The 27250-nt window shown below is 43.1% G+C and overlaps 1 protein-coding gene across 2 annotated transcripts in view; it reads right to left on the reverse strand.

Moving 5' to 3' along the window:
* Window positions 1–27250, reverse strand: part of LPAR2 (lysophosphatidic acid receptor 2) — a 45214-nt gene that overhangs the window by 11845 nt on the left and 6119 nt on the right. Inside the window, exons 1-2 of one of the 2 annotated variants that reach the window (XM_075206875.1) lie at window positions 14940–15282; window positions 11968–12720 (exon numbers count right to left, since the gene is read on the reverse strand). In XM_075206875.1, coding sequence (XP_075062976.1) covers window positions 11968–12700 — 733 coding nt within the window. In that variant the 5' untranslated portion in view covers window positions 12701–12720; window positions 14940–15282. Of the gene's footprint in view, window positions 1–11967; window positions 12721–14939; window positions 15283–27250 lie in introns of those variants that run through there. The other variant, XM_075206874.1, reaches the window with a different exon arrangement.

Here is a 27250-nt window from a genome sequence, read left to right on the forward strand (position 1 = left end):
CGTTCAGCGGCTGATTTGTGGGCGCACTGGTAGTTGTTGTAGGTCACTGCCCCCCGTTGAGGCACCAGTAACTCCCTTTTTGGCCCTTCGGTGAGGAGGGTCCCTGTCCGACTCGGTGAGGGAGGGCAGAGTGAGTTTTAAAAGGGGCAGTCACTCTGACGCCAACTCAGCGCAAAGTTATGTTGGGATTTGTTCCCCGTGGTGGTGGACGTACGGCGGTTTGCGCCAGTCCACTCGTGATAGTGTTTGTCAGCTTGAGAGTTGTTCGCAGTGCCCTTTCTCCGCCACCATAGGTCTAGTTAAAATTAAAATCATAATAAAAGTTCTGGCAATTTTTAATAACTTATACAAGTCTCCGTGTGTTTATTTTCATGCAAAGGTTTAGAATTATAAGGTTGATATAAGGTTTACGAAACATACACGGTGAGCCCTTTATAACTATAATTACCAGTCAACAGACACCAGGGCAGAAGACTCAGTAACTAATGATTAGTTTCCAGTTGCCTGGACCATAAATAAGAAGGAGGACGGCATTGGAATGCATCCCACCTCTGTGTATTTACACTTCATGTCACAATGAATGCACCTGCATTAAAGTGAAAGTATTTCATGAGATGATTACACTGGTGTAAACCCCACCATCCTCCACATTTCCTCCATGTATCTTTATTCTTATACATTTACTACTTTTATTTGACATTATACTTAAACTCATCCAGGCTACGCGTTGCCCCGTTTCACGTGTTGTACTGGGGTATACATGGCCCACCAGGAATCCAATTATGAGGGCCACTATAGAGTCAAAATAGTAGTTTACCGAGTACACATACTTTGTACGATAAATTAAAACCTACAATACAGTAATAGCCGTTCAGTAATTTTGTCATAACAGAGAGCAGTACAGTTCATTTCTTTGTGTCAAGCATGGTAGATTGTCCCACAAAGGCTTAAAGTCCATCAGGTCAAGTAAATGGACACCCAGGGCCTGCTCTCAGCCTCTCATTGTCAGATACAAGGGGTTGTTCACATCTGGTACCGAAACCAGGACGTGGAACCTGCCAGGGCACATACTGGTGGAGTTAACAATTGAGTGTTAAAGTAATAGGAGTTATTCCAAACTGGAGAACCTCTGGGAAGTGCCCAACTGGCAAATAGCACAAATGTTCTAATGTCTGAAATTTTGTTGTTATGTTTGTAAAGCAGCCTGCTCATCTTCTATATAAAAAGCATTGGTCTGTTTGTTTGTTTGTCCAGCTATGCATTAGGACACCGATTTGGAAGAAACTAATGCAAGGAGGTACATTTGGATCTTAGTCAGGTTTTAGGAAGGTTTGGGTCCAAGTCAGACCTCCTCTTGCTGTACGTTGGGCAGAACTTTGATCTAGAGAGATTGTTCTGAGCCTTCTACTGGATGGATTTGGATGAAAACTTCACAGAGATGTGGCAATTGGTCTGTGATGCCTAATGAAGTGGTTGGTGTCCTGGTTGGACCTCCCGTTGGTGCACGCGGGGCAGAACTTTGACACACGGAGCCTGTTCTTAACTAATATTTTTAAAATGTTGACAGTAACATTCAACTCATTGATAACTTCATAACTTGAAGATTTAAACCCGGGCAATGCCGGATACTTCAGCTAGTACTACATAAAGATGTTCCCATATTATCCACAAAGTGTACTTACCATTTTGGAATGTTGGTGACTATGGTTTAGGCAACATTTACTAACATTTCATTGAGGTGCTACAGTTACACTAAGAAACAGCATTACATAATTATATCAGAGTTTTGCTATAACTCATACTTGCCTACTATCTCCTTGCTTTTTCCGGGAGAGGCGCGTGTCTGGAGGGCGGGAGGGGTTGGGGCACAGCCAATCGGTTCATTTTGGCCGTTTTGACTCAGGGCCAAAATTACGCAAATTACCGCAAATCGCATCATTTTGGGGTGCAAGGTGCGGGATGCGGGAGATTTCCCAGCTCTCCCGGGAGTCCGTGAGACTGACCTGAATTTCGGGAGTTTCCCGGACGTTCCGGGAGAGTTGGCAAGTATGCTATAACTATGAGATGTTGAGGTTTGAAAGATGAAAGATAAGATGATAATGCAGCCAGGAGGCTGCTGCTGTTTTCCATACACAGAAGGGAAAGCCTGTTAGAGCATGCCTCCCACTCTCTACTGACACCAGCCTTCCTTTCCTATATCCTCTCATTATAGCTCCTCACCTAGGGGCCTGTTTTTGCAGGAGAAAGGGCTTTCACCTTTTCATAATCTCTCATTTCCCCCGGAAGTAGGACTTCTCCCTCTGTATCAAAGCCTCCCTGCCAGAGATAGTTATCTCCGTGAAGTACAAGTACTGCCTCTTTTCTCCATTCGCTATCGTTATCCAGTTCCACTACACATGTGTGAACCTGCAAGCCAGGTCACACATCACATATGCTCCCACACTGGTCTGACAAAGTGTTAAGTTCAGTATTACTGCAGCCTCTACCGCCAGGGAGTGGAGTATCACTCAGCTGCTCTGACGATATTATAATGGTAAACTGCGGTAATAATTGATTTTCTATCACTGAGATAAGCAACAGAGTGGTAAGCGTCAACTTACGACTTCTCATGAGCCAGCTTACACGTATGCAATATCTGTTAAAGAACGGCTATGGGCTTTCGGTTCCATTTTCTAGAAAATTAAATCAAAAAGTAAAAAACACACACACACACACCCAGGCACATAGGACCTGAGTCATTAAGGAGAACAAAGCATAAAAAAAGGAGTAACTTTGCACCTGGGCAAAACCATGTTGCATTGGAAGGGGAAGTGAATTTAAAATCTGAAGACAGACCTATAGTTGGGGTAGGGTGTGTCCTAGATCAACTTTACATTTCAGTGTTAAAATAAAGCTATAAAGTATTTGTGTGCTACATGAAACAGCAGCCAGTATTTAACTTATGTGCAAAATAATAAACTAATTTACATCCCTTGCATTGTAACATGGTTTATCCAGAATCAAATTTACTCTTTTTTTTGCCTTACTTTCCTTAATTACTCGGGCCCTTACAAAACATACTATGTAACCTATATTATATACAATACGTTTCTTTAACATAGATTTACAGATGTTTAATTTATTTAAAAAAATTAAATTAACATAATTTAAACATTACTGCATCCTGAGATGTACCACCACGATACTTGTTAATGCCAACCTGAAGTGCACTTATTTAATAAAGCCTTTGTCGGCAAAAACTTATTGCCGACAGTAACCGCTTTGATAACACAGATATTCACCAGCAGTATGACTCATCCTTCTTTCATAAATAGACCCCACAGATAGCAGATGTCAACCCTGCTATGTCCATCATTTATCCACAGCTAGCACATATCGCATATGTAAAACAAACTGTATAGCATAATAAAAATATTTTGACAAAAGGACACAGCCATTTACTACAGTGAAATGGTCCCATTGTTACTTAGTGTGCATTGAATAAATAAAAAAATTGAAGCTTACAAGGTATGTCTATTAAATAACGAGACAGTCTCGTTATGTAATAGACATACCTCGTATTTGTGAGATTTGCGTCATGGCGGTCTCCGGACTTGTCCCTTGGACTTCCTCTCCAGGATCTCTGGCAGGAGAGGCCAGAAGACTAGACAAGTATGGCAAAGTGTCCCTAGAAACTCTTTTAAAATGTTGCCAACTCCATGAATACATAGTACCATAACCATATCCTATCACACACACCCCACCTGCCAGGCATTTCCGTCACTTGGATGGGATCCTGGTGCTTGGTCATATGAGCACAGTTAGAAGTCTGTGCATGTATCCACGTGCCAGTCACATTATCCACAGACGAGCCTGGGCAGAAGTACCTGGCTATGAGGCATCATTCTATGAAACGTTAGGAAATTCCAACAGTGAAACAGACACTGTCATTAAAATTGATTTAATATATTAACATCTAGTAAGGAATCAACAATATTTGCTCATTAAAGGATACCTTTCGGCTATACACAACGGAGGCAGCTATTCTGGGGCTGAGCCAACATGCATAAGAAACCAAAGTTTGAGAATGTAGCCCATTAATCAGTCCTCAATGGCAACTCTGGTATGTGTCAAAAAGGCCTTTATGCCTGAGAGTATCCTTGCAAACTTTTGTTAAAATGGACTATTTTGCCTCAGTCAGCCTCCCAATCGCAAAATAGGCCTGGGCTGCGGCCATTGCGCGCTTTGATCTTTGCCCCACTATATTGTACTGGTTGAGTATTGGTGTCAGCAGGTACTATCGTTAGCTACCGGCAGGATGGTGGAGCCCTCAATGACATCACTGAGCTGACCTTTTTTTCCAGTTTCAATTAGATCATATTTGCCAACTCTCCCTGAATGTCAGGGAGACTCCCTGAAATAGGGGTGATCTCCCTCACTCCCTGAAGAGTCTGGCATTCTCCCTGATGCTGAGCCAGTACAAGACGTGGTTGGCTTGGTCATCTGTGGCATGATGACACAGTTCAGAAATTGTCTCCTATGTCCATGTATTGATGCCTATGGAGGTGGCCATTTCCATGGAGACCAAGATTTAATCAAAGACTGACAGGTAAGACAACATGACTTCAGTAATGGAGACAGAAATAGAAAAGACACTTCAGTCTCTAGAGATTCATTAGCTGCTTTTCTTTAACGCAAAGTTGCCTACTCTCCTGGAATGTCCGAGAGACTCCCGCATTTCCGGGAGACCTTCCGGGCTCCCTTGAGAGCAAGGCAACCTCCCGGTTCTCGCCACACAATAGATAAGTGGCGGGGTGGGGGAATAGTGATGCAAATATTGCATCCTCTTAGCCCCAAATGTTGCGATTTGTCAGGCCCCGCCCCTGCACACCCACCTCCCCCAGGATCTCCCTGAAGGCAACAAGGAAAAGTTGTCAAGTATGAATTAGATGTGTGTACAAATGTGGGCTGTGCAATATACCAGAGTTGCTTTTCAGCCCCAGATGGCCCAGCTATTAATTCAGTAGGAGTGTTACCGGCGAGCCTCCATAATGTTTTTTGTATAGGGGTCTCAATGCCTGTTCTGACAACAAGTTTATTGTTGAAACAAAGCATTTTTTTAATGTTGTACAGTTTAAATTATTTGTATTTTATTTATAAAAAAGCACTTCCTCCTCTCTGCCGTTAAATAGGGAAAAAAGTTTGCAGCACAGGGGTCACTTCACTGGGGCTCCCAGATTAGCCCCAGCATGGGGCATCGTAATGGTGCATATTTAGCTGCACCACATCTTATTGATGCATAGACCCCTATATCTAAAGCTGTTCATGTGCTTGTGTGTTTTATTCTAACTCTTTTCTTAACATTCCGTGCAAGTCAGTTGACTCGTGCACACAGTGACAGGAAAAGCCAGATGAAGGGATAAATAACTCTTCTCACTCTGATATAGATATATATATATATATTTTACATGTGAGTGGGGTATTATTCCCCTTATCTACTGACATTTGATTTCCAACTATTTATGGTGCCGCGTAAGCCCTATCTGCCTATTACAATACCAAGGAGTACTACAAAATTTATTATTCTTCGATCTTTTGAGCTATTTACCATTTGCTGATATTTTATGCATTTTAATACATATTGTATCTATTTTATGTATTATTAAAGTGTGATATCTTTTATCCTGTAGTGACTGTTTTTTTGGATTCCGCCCTGGTTTTCATATTGTTTTGGTTATTTTAATAATACTCACATACACTAATATATATATATATATATATATATATATATATATATATATATTTTTTTTTTTTTTTTTATTTTTTTTTTTTCACCATCCATTTACCACACTTTTACGCTGGATTGTTTGTTTGGATATTTAAGTTCTTAGTGGGCAGTTCTCCCTTTTGTCCTACAGCTGCATTGTGTGCATTGGAGGTGGTTACAGCCCAGTGCAGGATTTTTTCCTTCCTTTTTCATATTTATATGATAAGAACAATTGTAATAAATGGCCCTGGACACTTCAGTGGACACATTTAAAGTTGGCCTCACAGCACTAGGATCATCTTCAACCATGGGGCCTATCTGTGTGGAGTTTGAATGTATGTCATACCTGCCCACTCTCCTGGAGTGTCAGGGAGACTCCCAGATTCTGAGTAGGTATCCTGGGAAAGCAGGCAATTCTCCCGCATCCTGCCCACTTAGAGCCTCAATGACGCGATTTACTGTGAATCACATCATTGTAGCCCCACCCCCGCAATATATTGTCGGTTTGTGATTGCCCCCTGCCCCCTTCCGCCCATCCACCAAACCCCCCTCTGGGATCTCTCGGACATCAAAAATTAAAAGTTGGCAAGTATGATGTATGTATGTATGTACCTGTGTTTGTATGTATGTATGTATGTATGTACCTGTGTTTGTATGGGCTTTCTATCACATGCCAAAGACATGCTCTTTTGTAGGCAGGGGAAGGATGGCAAATTTTTGCCTGGGGGGGCAAGATTTAACTCAGCTGCTTATTAGGAACATTTTAAAGGAATACTAATGCAGGTGGCCCACTGACCCAGCCCATGGTAGCCCACTTAAGGACAGGCCCAGGGGGCAGATGTCCCCCTGCCCCCCAGCCCAGCCTGTCTCCACTGGTAGGTTAATTGGCTTCTGACAAAATGGACCCAAGTGTGTGTTATTGTGTTGTAGGGAATATAGTGGCTTTTTAAAGGTTCATAAATATGAACCTTCGAAAAGGTTTTTATCATGGGATTACCACATTTTAAAGTAAACAAGGCCTGAAAATGCTTGTGAAAGAGCTTGATCCTGACAGCCAACGCCATCTGAAGATGCCATTAGCAGTTCTATCCTATGGGAAGAACATCGCAGAAGAGGGATCTTCCGATCCCTCCTCGGTATGCCGCATGCTCTCCTGATTCGATGCAGAGGAGCTGATCACTCAAAGAGAGCTGCTTCCCAGGCAGGTCAGTGAGGATCTAACAGCGAGAACAACCACATTTGGACTTATCCTGAATGACGTATCACTGACGCACTTGACATCTGGTAAGGAGCTGTAGGACATATTTTCCACATAACCTCCTCGGGGAGGGATCTTCCCATCACAAATTTTGCACAGGCCATAAGAACCTGTAAATCAAGTGACCGTGATTGCGATGACTTTACTATAGATTATTTGCTCATTGTGATAAGAAATGACCATTAAGGCAATATGCGATGGCTCATAAATAGACCCCATAGATTGTAAGGTCCACTGGGGCAAGGACTGTTGCAAGTGAATAAATATTCTCTGCATAATATGTATGTGCTATAAAAAACTGTTATTATAATAACATGATTTCTGAAGACAGAGACCAGATTCGAGACAACCACAAACAGTTCCCCTATCATTGGCTATAAGCCAAGTTGTGACTACAGCAGATGACAAGTCATGACACACGATGATAACAGGAAATAAAGTAGAGAGAAATACTAAAGATTACATTTAAATAGTATTTAAAAATAAGAATATTTAACAATGCAAATGTGAAATCGAGAATGTCAAGCTTCAAATCTTAATCCATTGTTGAGCACATGAACCACATATACATCCGGTTTCCTTTACCACATGACATTCACCCTATACTTCACCTGTTTGCCCTATAACAGTAGATGAGTTTTTGGTGACTAACAGATGCTGTAGTAATAGCCAGAGAGGAACTGTAAAAAAAAAAAAACTACTTTACAGTTGCAATATCAATAATCATCAACAGCTATTTATATAGCGCCACTAATTCTGCAGCGCTGTACAGAGAACTCACTCACATCAGTCTCTGCCCCATTGGAGCTTACCAGCGGCGCACGGAGGATTGTCGGGGGGGGGGGGGGTGCTGCCCTTATGTGAATCATATGTGAAAGCTTTTAAAAAAAAGAAAAGCTAGTGTGCCTTTCACATTACTCTAGCCTCATTTGTTTTCTCTCTTTATTTATGTTGTGTGCAAGAATGTAAAAGTGAAAATATTGTTTGCTTTTATGCCATAATTTTCAGAGAAGACACTTTTGTAGGGGAAAACTGAGAGATTATGCACAGCAGGCCGCCATCTTTGGATCCTCTGCTCCATCCTCCATCGCACACACACACACACACGCACACACACACACGCACCTCCCCACTGCTGCCCCCAGATTTGAGGGGGCTATCCCTCTGTCCTGCGGTCAGCACATTCATCATCATCATTTGTTGATATAGTGCCAACAAATTCCGTAGCGCTTGTACTGACTTGCAGGAAATATGTTTTCTCTAACCATAGTGATCGGGTACCTAGGGCATAAGAGGCAGGTGTCTCTGGGGCCCCCTGCAATTGATGGGTGATTTAAGGGGAGGGAGTGTTGGGAGCGGCCTAGCGTTTCAGAGCACTAGACACCCACCTGAGGGGTGTGACCAAACCCACTGCGCACTGACCACGCCCCCTTTTAAATCTCTGATCTAGATATTCCCATTGCTTGATTTGGGAACAAAGCACCACAAAAAGCCTGCAACAGACACTTTTCTTGTAGTCAAATTGTTTTTCTGTAAATTACATGTTCGGTTGAGTCACAAAGTATTGCTTATTCACAAAGGGCCTGAGTCATTAAGGAGGGCAAAGCGTAAAAAAAGGAGTAACTTTGCACCTGGTCAAAACCATGTTACATTGGAGGGGGAGGTAAATTTAAATTGTGGGGACAGATTTATTGTTGGGATAGCGCATGTCCTAGATCAACTTTAAATTTCAGTGTAAAAATAAAGCTATCAAGTAATTGCACCTGAAAAAAAGTCAGTATTTTCTTTATGTGCAAATTAATAAACTAATTTGCACCCCTTCCATTGTTACAAAGTGTGAGGCGCGAACCCACTGGTAATTAATATTAATGTCCGCGTATCCAGCAAGTAGTACTCTTACAGAAGCTGCTACTGAGGAGTGTTCACGCCAGCCACACAGTCACTCCGGGGGGAGTAGGAAATATGGTATGTTTCTATATAGATATATTTAGATCAAATGAGGTTAGTACATACTTGCCAACTCTCCCGGAATGTCCTGGAGACTCCCGATATTCGGGTAGGTCCCACGGGAGAGCAGGCAAATATCCCGCATATGGCAATATGCTCCTCAAAATGACGCGATTCACGGTGAATCGCGGAGCCAAAATGACGCAAATCACCACGCCCACCTGCCTGGAATCTCCCGGAATTAACTTGCTAAAGGTTGGCAAGTATGGGTTAGTAATGTGCTTTTAAGAACAGAGTATTCTTTTAGTATATGATATAATCATATATCATTTGCCTGAGCAAACACCCTGCTATGCAATCCACTACAATAAATGAACAACCTCAGCTGAGTTCTGCAGTAAAACCACAAGGCCACTGAATATACCAGAACATATCAGAAGACAGGAATGTAAGATTACCTCAAGATTTCCTGTGCAATTTGCAAATAAACACTCGAAAAAAGGGAATATAATATATATATATATATATATATATATATATATATATATATACACACACACACACTCAAATGTTTACCTGTGTGTCATGAGAGACCACGCCCGATTGGATTGGTCACCAATGGCAACATCCTGTAACTTTACAGACGCAGAACTCAATTACCACACCTTCCATAATCTAAATTCCTCATGTTTAACAACGACAGCTCTTACACGTATGACAGGGCCCGTGTGCGCTGTTCCTCTACTGTATACCAAGCATTTCTGAAGCAGGAGCCTAAATTCACTCTTTATGTAACCACTGAAATGGACACTTAAAGTGGACCTGTCGGCTATTCACAGTGGAGGCCTTTTGTGGATAAGCCAATATTTATTACTATTATTATTATTATTTATATAACTCTTAGATATATCCACTATATTATGCAGCACTTTACAGAGAATGTGTAATCATTCACATCAGTCCTTGTCCCATTGGAGTTCTAGTCTAAATTTTCTACTACATATACATGCACACAAACTAAGGTATTTTACCAGAAGCCAATTAACCTACCAGCATGTATTTTGACTATGGGTGGAAATCAGAACACAGAAAGAAACTCACACAAACACAAGGAGAAATTGCAAACTCACACAGATAGGGACCTGGTTGGAATCAAACCCACAATTCAATGTATCACTTTACTAATAATATTTCTGAGACATAAGGCACATTGTAAATAAGCTAACAGAGAAAATAATAAGATAAAGAAAAGAAAGAGAATCTAATTATGTCGCCCCAGTGAAAAAGACGTTATCCCTATTTATTATCTTGGCTAAATATATCTTAATTATTATTAAAGGTAAAGGGGGTGCACCTAACAGTAGATTGCATGGACAAAAAAACAAAAAGAATGTAGAAGGTGCACAGTACTCTAATACATATGCTTGTTTGTAGGAGTAAAGAGATATTCATAAAACGTAACTTTTATTAGTACAAAAAAGCAAAATAAACCAAAACCATGAATTTAAAAACAAGTGTGTGTGTGTTTTAAAATCCACTGATTGAGCTATTAGCCTCGTATCAAATATAGGCAGGAATTGAATTCAGTGTGCTTGGTCGTGCCATGCGCGTCGGCGTTCCGCTGATTGAGTGTGTTGCCTCTCTTGATCATAGGGAATTTCGTTTTCATTCATTGCTCCAGTAGATCCAAAGTTAGTAGGAGCATTAGTTAGGTAGCTAGCAAGACACGTTGCATTATCAAATAGGGGGATATCTCAACTAGGTGTAGCTTGCTCATCCTACCAGTTTAGTACACAGTTATATATTGTGGTAATGGAAGCAGCTATTATACTGTGATTTATTCACACAAATGGATTGGGCATCTTTTGATGCAGTGTGATAATACTACATCATTACTTTTTTATAATAATTGCTACCTCAAATTCAATCCCTGACTATATTTGATACGAGGCTATTAGCCAAATCAGTGGATTTTAAAAACACACATTTGTTTTTAAATTCATGGTTTTGGTTTATTTCACTTTTTTGTACTAATAAAAGTTAAGTTTTATGAATATCTCTCTACTCCTACAAGCAAGCATATGTATTAGAGTACTGTGCACCTTCTACATTCTTTCTGTTTTTTTCTACATAAGGCACATTATAAGTACCTCCTACTTCCATACTTGTCAACGATCCAGATTTTCACTGGACACTTTAGATTTTTGGCTATCAAAAGGGGCAAGGCATCAAGCAAGGAGAGTGTGATTTGGTTAGATCTACACATGTTATTGGTTTCTCAGAAGTGTGTCCTAATCTGTCCCGTTTTTCCAATCAGGATTATTAGCAGGTATTGAAAAGCTCTACAGGAAAATACCAAACCTAAACCACCCCCATCTCCTGGTTTTCATAGGTCTGGAGATCTCCACTGATTAGTTTTTGTTAGCATATTTGATTGCCGGAGGATGGAGGGATCAGACGCATGGCTAGAAAAGACAGCGAACTTCTGATCTGAAGAGCAATGGGACCATCCAAACAGCGACCAATAATTATTTCTAGCTCTGCATCAGATCCTCCAGGGTTCAGAGATGATTTCAGAGGCTGGCCAGAAGAGGTCCTCTGTAATTGGAACTAGCGGGACCCTGCTGAATTGATCAATAAAGGGTCCCTGGATTGGAATGCCACTCAAATAAAGGTCCTTGTGTTGAGGGGTGAGTAGGGGCAGACTAGGCAGGGGGGTCATCTGACCCCTGTGCCCGTCCCGTAGTGGGCTACCTTGGGCTTGGTCACTGGGCCACCTGCATTTGTATTCCTTTAAAATGTTCTTAATAGGCTTGCCCCCCTGGGGGTGAGAGGTATAAATAATGTCTTAGGAAGTTGAAACCTTTTAAATTAACACAAAGGTGACATAACCTATACCAAAAGAAAAAATTTGTATAGCATAATGAGTCACAAAATTATTTACTTCTTCTCCTGCTAGATTTTCCTATGGTTAAATTTTTGTACTACAAGATAAATGAAGTGATAAAGTACTTACTCAAAATGATGAACACAGTCTTCATCAAATTTATCATGGTCTCCCGGTACTTTGGATGGAAAGAGGTGTGCTTGGACATTCTCACCATCCTCCTCTTGACATACACAAAGATATGCAGGTAGACGATCATCATAATCAAAAAGGCCACCAAGTTGGATACCGCCCAGAAGATCAGATAACTCCGGCTGTAAAGCGGGGCCATTCGTGAGCAAGTCTCAATGTCACAAATGCAGTGCCAGCCGAAAGATGGTATGAGACCCAGTAACAAGGCTGTGAGCCAAATGCAGGCGATGAGAATGCAGACACGTTGGTTGGTCATCTTGCTGTGGAGCTGCATGGTGAAGATAGTCTGGTGCCGCTCTACCGCTATTGCCAGTAGATTGGCCACTGAAGCTGTGAGACTGGTGTCTAGTAAACTTTGTCGGAGGAGCCACGTTTTCACAGTCAGTGTAGCGGTCCGTGGCCCAGTGTGGAACATTAGATACGTGTAAGCCACGCCAGCAAACAGATCTGCGGCTGCTAGATTTCCCAGGAGATAGTAGATAGGATAATGGAAGCGTTTGTTTATAATTATAGCTGTGATGACCATTATGTTGGTCAGAAGCACAAAGACACATACAGTAAGTCCTAGTCCGACCACTAGACTGTCTTTTGGTCGCCATTCGGTTGTTAAGTCTTTCCCACTTTTGTTGTAGAAGAATCCAATGCTTTCATTATAAAAGCACTGCTTCATGTTGAGGGATTCAGTAAATCCTGAAGAGAAGCACAAATACAGGAAGTTAAAAATACAGTAAAAGAATAAAACAATATCTAAAAAATACACTCGAGAAAGGTAAAAGGTCTTTGTCTAAAATGTCTTTATTTGAGAAAATTTAGGTACAGCTGCCAAAGCACTTCATGGCTACATAACAGGTGCTGTTCAGAATTGAAAATCCCCTTTAAGTTTATAAAGTCTCAAATGTTAACCAGAAGTAATCACATCCTCCTCAGTCTGCTCTCACCAGGCTAGTCTTGCAGATTGTAGAAATGCAATGCTAACCACAGGAAAGTCAACCACAAGAGTACACGATTAAACAACTCAGCTGACAAAATAGAAATAGCAATCATAGATTAACTACTGCTGAGACAGCTCCCTCAAACTGACAGAAACCACAAAGTGGATTAATAATTGGGGGCCTATTTATCATCTGCTTTGTTTTATTGTCACTTATCATGATGATAAAATTCAGTTATCACCAAAAGTTAAGAAATTAATAGAGCGGTATGTGTTAACTAATCACTTCACTGCAGATGTGCACATGTGTTTAAAAACTTTTTAAAAAAATATATATGTTGAAAAATGTTTTATTGAAAGAATACATTTTAAAATAATTTTCATCTGTTGTAACAGACCACTTATTATGACATTACAAATTTCTATTTTCACAAGCAATAGGGCTTTTCGCCTATCTGCCCCATAGAGTGGATTAAGAGACACAGCAGGCAGTTGCATTATTATTATTAATAATAATATTTAGACTACTTCAGTTTTTGTTTTTTATTCGAAGCATTAAAGGTATACATTACACATGGTAGTACAACTGAGCAACAAATCGGTTTAATCCATAATTAACTACCGCTGTGCTGAATATAGAGCCTTATGGGTATTCTGAGGTAAAACTGTCAAATATTTTTATGTAAAGGGTTGGATATACATATTCACAGGTTGGGTTACTTTAAGAGAACTTAAAAGTGTATCCGTCACTTCCACAGAGTGGACGCAGCCATTTTGTGTGTCAAGCTTCAGGGCAGTCATTAGTTTCTAGTAGTAAAGTAATTGGCTGCATTTTCCTAAATTTTGGTTTAGGCCACAAAACGGATGCCTCGCCTATTTGCAGGTGAAGGTTACTGATACTGAAACCATTGTGTGTTATATAGAACATTTCTTGGTGAATAAAACCATTGAAATGCCAAAAGTGGGTGATTTGTTATTCGAGATCATTATCAGTAATGCTCAAACTGGTTTGTTGAATCAGTACAAAAATGTGACAATTCACTGCTATATTTCCAAATATTAATGGATTAAAAAAAAAAAAAAAAAAAAAAAATCAAGCTAAATTCATGAAAGTAGAACAGGTCTGACCATGTTTGAACAGCAAACAGTCTACCCTGAACGTGAATGAGCATCTCTAGACATTATTCATTTGTCCAGTAGGGCACTGCTCCATTTCAGTCTATGGCTTTCCTCACAATCAATCAGTCTGACAGCTCACACAATTATGAATAAAGTGCTATTTGTTTAATAAAAATGTTTAAAACAAGCTTCAATCAAATGTATATGAATAAAGGCACACAGCCTTGCATTTCCAAACAGGACAGTCTCCTCTACTCCTGTATATTTTAAATACTTTTTTTTTTTTTTTTAAATTAGCTTGATGCTTGCTTTAAACAGTCAACAGAATAAAAAAAAAGATTAATCCTGAATGGTAACAATGAGGGTTACCCATAATAAGACGACAAAGAGCAAGGTAACATCATGGAGCCGATCAGTCAATAAAATGACAGTAGCTTATGCACAATAGATAAACACAATCTTATCTATCCATTCTCATTGTAACTTTGCATAATCTCATTCACTTCAGACAAATACCTTTTGGCTGGTTTTCTAAAATGCAGACTTGCACATTAATTAAAAAAAAGCAATGTATATAGAAAGTGCACTGGCAAGTATTTTACTCTTGATTTTTATATATATATATATATATATATATATATTATATATATATATATTTTTTTTTTACAGCAGAATGCATTTCCTATCGTACTGTCTCACACATATATACATAATACCTACACCCGTCATCTCTGTCCTAGGTATCGGTGTACCTCCCAATCCTCTCCTACTTCATGTACTACACTCAGTGACTTCTCCCTGTTCCCTATCTCTAGCTTACAGTCCAGTCTATCCAAACAAGCTTCCATATTATCCTTACCACTGTCCACCTCGGGAAATGTCACCCAGTAGATGCCCCTTGTTCCTTGGTTTCTTCCATAAGGGCACAGAGTTCTCCTCCCCCTCTGAGACACAAGCACTCGCTCCTGATATACAAGCCACTGCCTGCCTGTACAGCCCTAACTCCTTCCAAATACCAGCTACCTGCAAGGTGTGACAGGAGGCAGGACCTCACCTTTCCAGGCCCTGATCGGATTACAGTTAACACTCTCCTACCAGAAGAGGACAACAGCAAGCAGCACAATAAATGAAGAATTGTGTGCACTGTTTGCTATTAATTATGAGGTTACTGACCTATAACTCGTCATATAAACAGACTCCTCCTGTGACTCCTTGTAAAGCTCTAAGGTGCTTATTTATTAAACAGAGAAAATCCCTATTTATGGAAAGAAGAAGTTTTTGTTTGTTTTGCTGTTGACAGGACTTCTCCCTGTTATCAAAGGCTGAAAAGAAAATTGCTTTATTATTTCAATAAATCATTTTTCACATGAGAATTATTGCAAAAAATATTATTTTTTATTCCCCCCCCTATTTTTAATAATTTTTTTCCCCAACTAGTGGAACTGAAAACTAAAGACAGAACTTTTAATCCTACTAACCAGGCGTGACCCAGGAGACCACCAGATTATTAGGAGACCTCCCATGAGATCAGTCATTAGATGGACATGTGGACTGGAACGTATCGCGTAAACGCCACTCATCATACACCTTGCCCTGCAGTTGACGTCATCAGAATCTCCCAGAGGGCATATATAAAATGTAGACACCTATGCTATGGGGGGCAGGGGGTGGGGCGCTCCATCTTGGGGGCATGGCAACGTGAATTGTTGCGTTAGGCCTCGCCCCCTGTTAATCTTTGCCCATTTCAGCCTATCAACCTAAACGAGGTGAGCTGGACCCGGGAGGTTGCCCTGGTCTCTCGGGAGTCCGTGAGTCTCCCGGACATTCCGGGAAAGTAGGCAACTATACTTTTATGTATGTTTGACATGCATTAACAGCCTAACGGAGCTTTCACAGAAATTTCCTCCATTTAGGCAAATATCGTGCAGCATCACAGTCCCCATAGATTACTAGGTTGGACTGCGATATTCTGCAATGTTTCAAGCTTTGATAAGCTTTGCATTGTGCAGACAGGTTATGTCATCTCAGGATGGCGTAACCTTTAATTTCCTGTGGGTTTCTGCTGAGCCTCTTTGGGTTCGTCTGAATATGATAAAGTGTTAGTGCTGTGCGCATGCGCTAGGCTGCCGGTATATAGGAAAATTGGATCGCAGGAGAGCAGTCAATGCGCCGGGGCCCTGAGAGTATGGTGCATTCAACCAGTGCTAAATATGCATCACTGCGGTGTGCAGCAATGCATATTTAGTTGCACTATATCTTATTGATGCACAGACCCCTGTATCTCCTTCTTTTGCTCCATATAACTTCTACTTATAACTCCTATTGCTCCATATAATCTGCGGTGGAAGTCAGCATATCGATGCTGACTACTCCGACGTCTTCACACCGAACGGCTCCTTAACGACCAGGCTCCAGGACGACTGATGTGACAACCGACTGCAAGGCATTGCGAGGAATGAAGATCCAGATGAGAGTTAATGACGTCACTGGCGACCGCGACACTTTTATCAGTGCTGTTAAGGGGGTAATGTAAGTATGTGGCCATGGACAATGTACTTTGCAAAGCGTTGTACATTGTCCATGCCAGTATACTTACATTACCACCGATAACAGTGTCGTGGTCGCCAGTGACATCATCAACTCTCACCGGCTTCTTCATTTGTTGCATTGCCTTGCAGTCTCTTGTCACATCAGTCGCCCTGGAGCCTGGTTGGGAAGTAGCTGTCACGACTGTAGTGGGTGTTTGACTGGTAGAAGGTACCTGCTGTTGTTGGCGCAACTCAGAGGAAGGCGCGGAGTCTAACGTGCCCCTGGTATTCACCAGGAACCCCCGCAAGGAAGTATGGACTCCGCTGCAGGGACACGCAGGTCGCGGTCCTTCCTAGAGTCCACAGCGAGATACAAGGGAGTGTCAGACAGGCCGGTTCGGCAACGTTCAAGTAGAGGAGGTACAAAGGGAAATCCAGAAGAATGGTCAGGCAAGCCGGGTCGGTAATCTACAGGGAGCGCAGTACAAGGCAGAATCCAGATAGGGGTGGTCAAACGGTCCGGGTCAAAAGGGTCACAGGCAGCACGAGGAAGGTCAGGAACAATATAGCAACTGGTACACAGAAACGCTGGAGGCAGGAAGACCTGATACTCTGGCACTGGTAGGAGGGCCAGAGAAGGTTTAAATACTGGAGTGCTCCAATAGAATCAGCGCTGCAGCGCTGTCATCCTCAGCGCCGGGAATCACTATAGCGTCCCGTTGCCTAGCAACGGGTCGCGCTGTCTGCAGAGGTCAGGCGGCCGAGGATCCGGAAATGACGCGTCTGGTTGCCTAGCAACCAGACGCGCGATCATACAGTCAGGCGGCCGTGCGGACGGCGCCTGACAGTAGCTGTTCGCTGTGAAGACGTTGGGGTAAGTCTTGTCGGAATAATGATCATCATTATTCCGAACCCCACCCATGATCTCTCCCTATATCTCCTCATAGCCATATAACCTTTCAATATCACCAGTTGTCTTCTTTGAATATGCTAAACTCCGTCCATATGCATGACTTGAAGTGGAGATTTCCCAGTTTGCCTTTAGTATCCTGTCTGTACACACTGCATGTGTTTCTTTGCAGAGGTGTGTCTAGAACTTATGTCAAAATGATGCAATGGGCAGAACTTCCTCTCAGACATCAAGCTCTGACACGGACAGGCATTCAGTTAGACAGTCCTCCCTATGCCTCAGTCACACTAGATCTGCGCCTCCCATTATAGGTGACACTGACAAAATGTCACATCTCTAACACCATATCATATTTATATTTATTATTTTAATTAAACATTGCCTCACCATATTAGGCTGTATAATTATGTTTTAGAATCATTAAAATGTTCATCCTTTTATTTTGACAGAGATTTTTCATAAGGCAAAAACATTCCCATTTTATAGTAGACTACGCCTACGTAACCCTTTCACCTACATTACAGTGGACCGATCTGTGCACACAACGGGGGCAGCTATTTGTGAGCTGAACAACTCTTCAGTCTATCAATTCACAAGGAACAAGTAACATTACTGAGGCATGAGGCACGGAGATATGCCTCTAATTCTAGTGAATAAACAGGCTGAATTCTTATGACTATTGCTTAAACCCACGAATGGGCTGTCTGCGTCTTTGACAGGTGCACTTTAACATATACTTGCCAACATTGGCAATTAGTGCTCCGGGAGATCAGGGGGAGGTGGGCGTGTTGGGGGTGGGGCCTGGAGGACTGCCTCATTTGGCCTCACCTCTTAACATCAATCAATATTTTTGACCAATTACAGCAGGGGCCGGGGCCACGATGACACGTGTTGAAGTCGTATAATTGGATGAACGAAAGTATATTGGTTTAATATTGATTAGCCATGCAAATGCGATCCGTACGCTACGTAACACGTGTCGTGGTGCGTTCGCACGGTAAAATACGCACGCACACACTCGCATTACAACATTTAGTTATCTATTATTATTATTATTATTATTAATTTTTATTTATAGGGCGCCACAAAGTATCCGTAGCGCCGTACAAGGACAAACAATGGCACAGTACAAGGTGAAAAAGCACAGTACAAGTAACAGTAAGCACTATAACTCTGGGGGCTCAGGCACAGCATGAAAGAGAGGGAGGGAGGGGAAAAGTGAGTACAGGCAGGTAACTATGGCCCAAGAGGGTGGGCACGGATGACAGGTTGAGAGTCACTGAGGGGAGCGGAGAGAAGCGAGAGGAGACAGAGGGCAGAGGGACTGAGAGGAGGTGAGCTGAGTAGCTGGAGAGCGCAGTTAAAAGTGATGGAAACAGAAGGTAGAAGAGCCCTGCTCAAAGGAGCGAACAATCTAAAGGGAGGGGAAGACAGACAGACACATGGATGAGACGGAGAGACGGGAGGAAGGGGGAGAAGGGAAGAAGGGATGAGAAAGAGAGGTAGCCGACAGGTGGGAGTTTAGGCATGAGACTGGAAGGCTTTAAGGAAAAGGTGGGTTTTTAATGTTCGTTTGAAAGAGGACAGATTAGGGAAAGTTCTGATGGAGCGGGGGAGCTTGTTCCAATGGAGGGGAGCGGCGCAGGAGAAGTCTTGGATACGTGCGTGAGAGGAGGTAATCAGAGTGGAAGAGAGGCGACGATCGTTGGACGATCGCAGTGAGCGGGAGGGAGTGTGAATAGAGATAAGGTTAGAGATGTAGGGAGCAGTGGAGTTGGCGAGGGCCTTGTAAGTCAGAGTGAGGAGCTTGAAAAGGATTCTGTAGGGGAAGGGGAGCCAGTGAAGGGCTTGGTAGAGTGGGGATACAGAGGTGGAACGGCGAGAGAGGAAAATAAGCCTAGCAGCGGCGTTAAGTACAGATCTAAGGGGAGCGAGATGAGAGAGGGGGAGGCCGATAAGGAGGAGGTTGCAGTAGTCCAAGCGGGAGATAATCAGAGAGTGGACGAGAGATTTGGTGGCATCCTGGGAGAGGAAGGGCCGAATGCGGGCAATGTTGCGAAGCTGGAAACGGAAGGATTTGGCGAGAGAGTGAATGTGAGGGGCAAAGGAGAGAGAGGAGTCGAGGATGACACCTAGGCAGCGGAGTTGGGGAACAGGGGAGATAGATGAGTTGTCAACAGTGATGGAGAGGTCAGAGGGGAAGGAGGTACGAGAGGGAGGAAAGACAATGAGTTCAGTTTTAGCAAGATTGAGTTTAAGAAATCTAGAGGACATCCAGGAGGAGATGGCAGAGAGGCATGCGGATACCCTGGAAAGAAGGGAGGGAGAGAGATCAGGAGAGGAAAGGTAGAGTTGAGTGTCATCAGCATAAAGGTGGTACTTGAGGCCGAAGGAGCTGATGAGTGCACCCAGAGAAGAGGTGTATAGTGAGAATAGTAAGGGTCCAAGGACAGAGCCCTGAGGGACCCCGACTGGAAGGGAGGAAGAAGGGGAGAGAGAATCAGAGGTGGAAACAGAGAAGGAACGGTCGGCAAGGTAAGAGGTGAACCAGGAGAGGACGGTACCGGAGAGGCCAATGGACTGAAGGGTGTGAAGCAGGAGGGGGTGGTCAATGGTGTCAAAGGCCGCTGAGAGATCGAGGAGAATCAGGAGGGAGTAGTGGCCCATGGCTTTAGCCGAGAGGAGATCGTTCGTAACTTGAGCCAGGGCAGTTTCAGTGGAATGGAGGGGGCAGAAGCCTGATTGGAGAGGGTCAAGGAGGGAGTGTTCAGAGAGGTAGGTGGAGAGACGGTTGCAGACAAGTCTCTCGAGTATTTTGGAGGCAAATGGGAGAAGGGAAATGGGGCGGTAATTAGAGAGTGAGGTGGGGTCAAGATTGGGTTTCTTGAGAATGGGTGAGACGAGAGCATGTTTAAAGGCGGAGGGGAAGATGCCGGTGGAGAGGGACAGATTAAAGAGGTGAGCGAGGTGGGAGCAGGTGGAGGTGGAAAGGGAGCGAAGAAGGTGAGAAGGGATGGGGTCCTGGGGGCAGGTAGAAGGGGGGGAAGAAGAAATGAGAGAGTGGACTTCCTCACCCGAGGTGGGGCGGAAGGAGAGAAGTAGTTGGTGGCTGGGGGGAGAGGGGGGGGAGAGTGGAGGGGGTAGGAAGGGCGAGAGGGTGGGTGGCGGAAGAGTGGGTGGAGGAGAAGATTTCAAGTCTGATGGCCGTGATTTTAGAGGAGAAAAAGGAGGTGAAGTCAGTGGCAGATAAGGAGGAAGGGAGGGGGGAGGTGGGGGAGACAGGAGAGTGTTAAAGGTAGCGAAGAGGTGGCGGGGGTTGGAGGACTGGGAGGAGATGAGGGATTTAAAGAAGGATTGCTTAGCGAGCGAGAGGGCAGAGCTGTAGGAGGAGAGGATAAACTTGAAGTGGAGGAAATCAGCCAGGGAGCAAGATTTTCTCCAGTGGCGTTCGGCAGTACGAGAGCATTTTTGGAGGAAACGGGTAAGTTTGGAGTGCCAGGGTTGGGGATTGGAGCAGCGAAGGTGGATGGGCTGGGCAGGGGCAACCGCATCAAGGGCGGAGGAGAGGGTTTGGTTATAGAGGGAGGCCGCCTGATTAGGGCAGGACAGGGTGAAAAGGGAAGAGAGGAGAGTTTCGAGAGAAGAGGATAGAATAGCAGGATCAAGGGTGTCGAGATCGCGCCTGGACCGGGTAGATTTGGGTGGGGGGAGGGGTGCAGGAGTAGAGGAGAGAGAATGAGAGGAGATGGTGGTCCGAGAGTGGAAAGGGGGAGATAGAGAAGTCGGACAGACTGCAACGGTGGGAGAAGACAAGGTCAAGGGAGTGACCAAGGCAGTGGGTAGAAGAGGAGGTCCAATGGGAGAAGCCAAGGGAGGACGAAAGGGCAAGGAGTTTGACGGAAGCAGGGTCGGTGGGGTTGTTAATAGGGATATTGAAGTTGCCAAGGATAATGGAGGGGATGTCAGAGGAGAGGTGGTGTGGGAGCCAGGCAGCAAAGTTGTCAAGGAAAAGGGAGGAGGGCCCAGGGGGGCGGTATATGACAGAGACGCGGAGATGGATGGGGTAGAAGAGACGGATAGAGTGGACTTCAAAAGAGCAGAAGGAGAGGGAGGGTTCAGGAGGAATGAGTCTGAAAGTACAGGTGGAGGATAGGAGAATGCCCACTCCTCCGCCTGGGCGGTCTCCAGGTCTGGCGGAGTGGGTGAAGGAGAGACCGCCATAGGAGAGAGCAGCAGGGGAGGCAGTGTCGGAATCGGTGAGCCAGGTTTCGGTAATGGCAAGAAGGTTAAGAGAGTTAGATAAGAAGAGGTCACGGATAGAGGGAAGTTTGTTGCGGACGGATCTAGCATTCCAGAGGGCACAGGAGAAAGGGACGGAGGGGAGAGGGGAGATGGGGATAAGGTTGGCAAGGTTAGCGGTGCGCGGGGAGTGCGTGGACAGGAGCGTGAAGTTGGGCGAGGTGAGAGTATGGGTATGGCAAGTGAACAGGGAGGCATGGTGAGGTATCTATATAATTCGTATTCATATTGGTACCATTACACTGTAATTTATGAGCAGATAATATTTAGTTTATTAGTTGTATATATATATATATATATATATATATATATATATATATATATAATGATTATACGTACGCTTCAGTGATATACTTTAATACACGCGACTTGCGTCACAAGCCCCCGCCCCCCCCTACTATTGAGTTCTTTGGGAATCAGGAGGTTTGCCTGCTCTCCTGGGAGTGCGGGAGGACTCCCAGCAATACGGGAGTTTCCTGGACATTCCAGGGGAGTAGGCAACTATAGTTTAACACATATACATATAGTAATATAGGTGACATATTCCTCTAGGCAGTAGAAGTGAATGACTATATTGTTAAATTGCTACATGCCTGAAATGAATGTTTCATACCTCCCAACTTTGCAGCAACTTGACTATGGACATGGGATAATCACATGGCATAGACTGCCCCTTACCTCTCCTCCCCCTCCAAACACCCAAATATTACAACTGGTGTGTGCATTTCCCCATCCCTGCAGCAGTGAACAGGTCACACAAATCTCCCAACTTTCCAGCCCACTGAAAATAGATATCCACGGGCTGTATAGGGGGATAGAGTCCTCCAATCGGAACTGTCCTGCCTAAATTAGGACAGTGGGGAGGAATGATGGTCTAAAACAGGGTCATTCTATGAGAATACTAACCAAGAAGTGGATGGGAGGCGATACTGCTGATGTTACCCTGCCCACTATCTGTTTTTTTTGGACAGATTGCCGAACAAGCATCTCTGGTAATTTGACAACACAACGAGGGCCAAATTCCACTGACCACTGGTTCTTTAGGAGCTAGGCCTCAGGTCTGGATCACATAGTACCCTTCCTGCACCATATGTTAATGGTAGCCATTGCTGATCATATTTGCCATTATGTATAGATTGTAAGCTTGCGAGCAGGGTTCTCTTACCTCTCTGTCTGTATGTATTACACAGTATTGTTTTATTAATGTTTGTTCCCAATTGTAAAGCGCTACATAATTTGCTGGCTCTATATAAATAAATGTTGATGATGATGATGTCTAAGTAGATCCATTCTGATTGCAATATAGGGCCAGTTTGGTCAAAAGTTACCAAATTAGCAAGCCAGGTCTGCTATAATGTATAGTTACATTATATGGGGCCCTTAATTACAAAAATATGGTGATATAAGGATCAATAAACCTAAAATACAAGTTTCCTTAAACAAAAGAGGTGCAGGAAAACTTTAATAAAATTAATTTATATTATATAAAATGTACATTTTGCTGTGACTAATAGAAAATTAAAGTATAGAAATGAAAAGAAAAAAGCCTGTTTTAAATTTCACATTTCTACATACTTTTCAGTTTTTGTTTCCTCACCTCTGGCAGATCCCAGAGGTAGTGTGAAGAGTGAGGAGGATGGGGGGGGTTTGGTGCTCTGCAAATCCCATGGCCGCACCCACTACGTAATAATGCAGGGATGGGGCCAACATAACAGGATTTGCAACGAATCGCGTCATAGAAACTCTCATCCTACACATTTCACTAGGAAGTGTGCAGTGTTCCTGAGAATGGCCTGCACTCAAGGGAGTCTGGGAAACCTACCTGGAATCCGGGAGAGTGGCCATTTATGCATTACTATAACCAGGCCTAGAACTCAACCTTGTGTCTTGTGTTTACCGAAACCTCAATACTCACCTATGCAATTATTGTGCAGATCACATGATCCACGACCGTTTGATCAGATATTGCATCAGTGTGTATAATCACACGATCGTGTTTTATAGAGATGTGCACCGGCGACTTTTGGTGTCTCGTGTTTTGTGTTTTGGCTTCGGATTTCCGTGATGTTTTGGCTTCGGATTTGTTTCGCAAAACACCTGCCGAAAGGTTTTGGTTCGGATTTAGGGTTTTGGATTCGGATTTTTTTTGAAAAAAGCATAAAAAGTTCAAAAATCAAGTTTTTCACTCCTACGCTATTATTAACCTCAATAACATTCAATAACAAGCATTTCCACTAATTTACCGTGTATTCTGAACACCTCACAATATAGTTATTAGTCCAAAACGTTGCAACGAGATATCTTTCTGGACTGCGTAGTGGAGTGGTCCCCACAATATAATAAGAAAACATTCAACTGGTCTTAATCGCACCAAAAAATGTACCTGGACTGCGTAGAGGAGTGGGTCACCACAATATAAATTAAAAACCCTGAACTTGTATGATTCGCAGCAATAATGTACCTGGACTGCGTAGAGGAGTGGATCACCACAATATATATAATAAGAAAACCATCAACTGGTATGAATCGCACCGAATAATGTACCTGGACTGCGTAGAGGAGTGGGTCACCACAATATAAATTAAAAACCCTGAACTTGTATGATTCGCACCAATAATGTACCTGGACTGCGTAGTGGAGTGGGTCACCACAATATATATAATAAGAAAACCATCAACTGGTATGAATCGCACCGAATAATGTACCTGGACTGCGTAGAGGAGTGGGTCACCAAAATATAAATTAAAAACCCTGAACTTGTATGATTCGCACCAATAATGTACCTGGACTGCGTAGAGGAGTGGGTCACCACAATATATATAATAAGAAAACCATCAACTGGTATGAATCGCACCGAATAATGTACCTGGACTGCGTAGAGGAGTGGGTCACCACAATATAAATTAAAAACCCTGAACTTGTATGATTCGCACCAATAAATGTATCTGGACTGTGTAGAGGAGTGGTCACCACTATATAATTAAAAAACCCTCCACGGGTCTGAATTCCCAAAAAAAAGGTTCTGGACTGCGTAGTGGGGTGGCCCCGGTACACAATTTTTTACCGGGGCCACAATATTATTAAAAAACCCTCCACGGGTCTGAATTCCACCCAAAAAGTTTATGGACTGTGTAGTGTAGTGTTCCCCACAATATTATTTAAAAATTTTGCAGCAACAGTCAACGTTGTTTAATAGCTGATACACCTCTATCTGGACTGCATAGTGGAGTGGCCCCGGTACCCAATTTGGTACCGGGGCCACAATACCTCCTCCAAACATGGTACAGACCATTCGTCATTGAGATCCCATCAAGTATGTTAAAGACAGACAGTGTCGAAGTGTTATTGGTTGACTTTGTAAACCAAAAAACTGTCCCTGTTGCACATAGTCGTGCAATGAAGACTGACTTTTTCATTTAAAGGCACCATCTTTCAAGTGTAGTGTTTGTAAGTCATATTATACTTTTGGTAAAATTGGTTTAGCGGCAGTTCCTCTTTATGGGAATTAGTAATAGAATTAAAGTATTAAATAGAATTAAAGTATTAAATAGAGTGGTATAGAGTGGTAGTGTGGTATAGAGTGGTCCCCACATTATAATAATAAAACCCTCAACTGGTCAGAATTCCACCAAACAAGTATCTGGACTGCGTATTGGGGTGGCCCCGGTACCCAATTTGATACCGGGGCCACAATACCTCCTCCAAGTTCCAAGTGTAGTGTTTATAACATCTTAACACTACACTAATTCTAGCACGTCAAAACCTCTTGTTTTAAATAATGACAGGGCATTTAACTTTTGATTTAATTTATTGAATTTGTTGGCATTTTCTTTTACTTTTTGAACATGGCAAACGACTGTTGAATGGTCACATAATGTCAAAAAAAGAGTTGCAAGATGGATTTGTCCTTGGGCCCTCCCACCCACCTTTATGTTGTTGAAATAGGACATGCACACTTTAACAAACCAATCATTTCAGCGACAGGGCCTACCAAACAACTGTACTGAAATGATTGGTTTGTTTGGGCCCCCACACCAAAAAAACAATTCATCTCTCCCTGTACAAACTAAACAGGCTCTACTGAGGCAAGATGTCGTCCTCATCCTCAACCTCTGATTCCTCTCCCCCTACAGTGTGTACTTCCTCCTCCTCACACATTATCAATTCGTCCCCGCTGGACTCCACAACCACAGGTCCCTCTGTACTATCTGGAGGGCAGTGCTGTACTTCATTGAGGAATTGATTATTCATTTTTATAAACATAATTTTTTTTCAACGTTGTGAGGAAGCAACCTCCTTCGCCGCTCACTGACCAGGTTCCCCGCTGCACTAAAAACTCTTTCCGAGTACACACTGGAGGGGGGACAACTCAGTTAAAAAATAGAGCCAGTTTGTACAGGGGCTTCCAAACTGCCTTTTTGAGTTCTACCACGTCACCACCTCTAGTTAATTTAGATTGCAAGGCTTGTAAATATAAATACTTTGAAGATAAAAAAGCAGGCGGCACAGACTGTGGAGCTAGAAAGTGAAATTAAATGGACCACGTTACTTTGGTGGCTATCTATGCCCCCCCCCCCCCCCCCCCCGCCCTACACTTGTAGTTGAATATAAATAAAGCAGCCTGCATAGACTGTAGAACTAGAAATTCAAATATACAAAGAAATGGACAAAGGCAGTTTGGTATCTGTCTGCATCAGATCCCCTCTCCACTAGGAGTAAAATAGAAAACTATTCAGCCGTTATATAATCTAGAATATAAATAGAAATTGAGAAAGGCAATTTGGTATCTGTCTGCATCATAATCATCAACATCCTCCTCAGCGCCAGCTACATCAATATCCTCCTCCCGATGTACAACATTCACACCTTCATTAGCCAAATCTGTAACTGGACTGTGGGTGATCCTTCCAGCATATGCAGAGGGCGTGCTGCAAATGCTAGATGGAGTCACCTCTTTCCCGTACAGTGATGGGAAGGTCAGGGTTCACAACCAACAACACCCTTGGACTCGCCTTGGGGATTTGTGATGTCATCTGTTTAGAAGGCAGAGTTCTTTGCTGTTTTGTTGTTGTTGCTGACAGCATAACTCTCTTAAATTTTTTGTAGGGGGGGGGGGGAGGAGGGCTTAGATCCTTGGGTGAAGCTGGACCACTAGTCATGAACAGGGGCCAGGGCCTAAGCCGTTCCTTGCCACTATGTGTCGTAAATGGCATATTGCCAACTTTACGTTTCTCCTCAGATGATTTTAAGTTTATCTTTTTGCTATTTTTTGAGAACTTGGGCTTTTTGGATTTTACATGCCCTGTACTAGGAGATTGGGCATCGGGCTTGCCAGACGACGTTGATGGCATTTCATCGTCTATGTCATGACTAATGGCAGCAGCTTCAGCATTAGGAGGAAGTGGGTCTTGATCTTTTCCTACTTTATCCTCC

This window comes from Mixophyes fleayi, chromosome 4 (assembly GCF_038048845.1).
Source record: "Mixophyes fleayi isolate aMixFle1 chromosome 4, aMixFle1.hap1, whole genome shotgun sequence".
In the NCBI taxonomy this organism is placed as follows: domain Eukaryota; kingdom Metazoa; phylum Chordata; class Amphibia; order Anura; family Limnodynastidae; genus Mixophyes; species Mixophyes fleayi.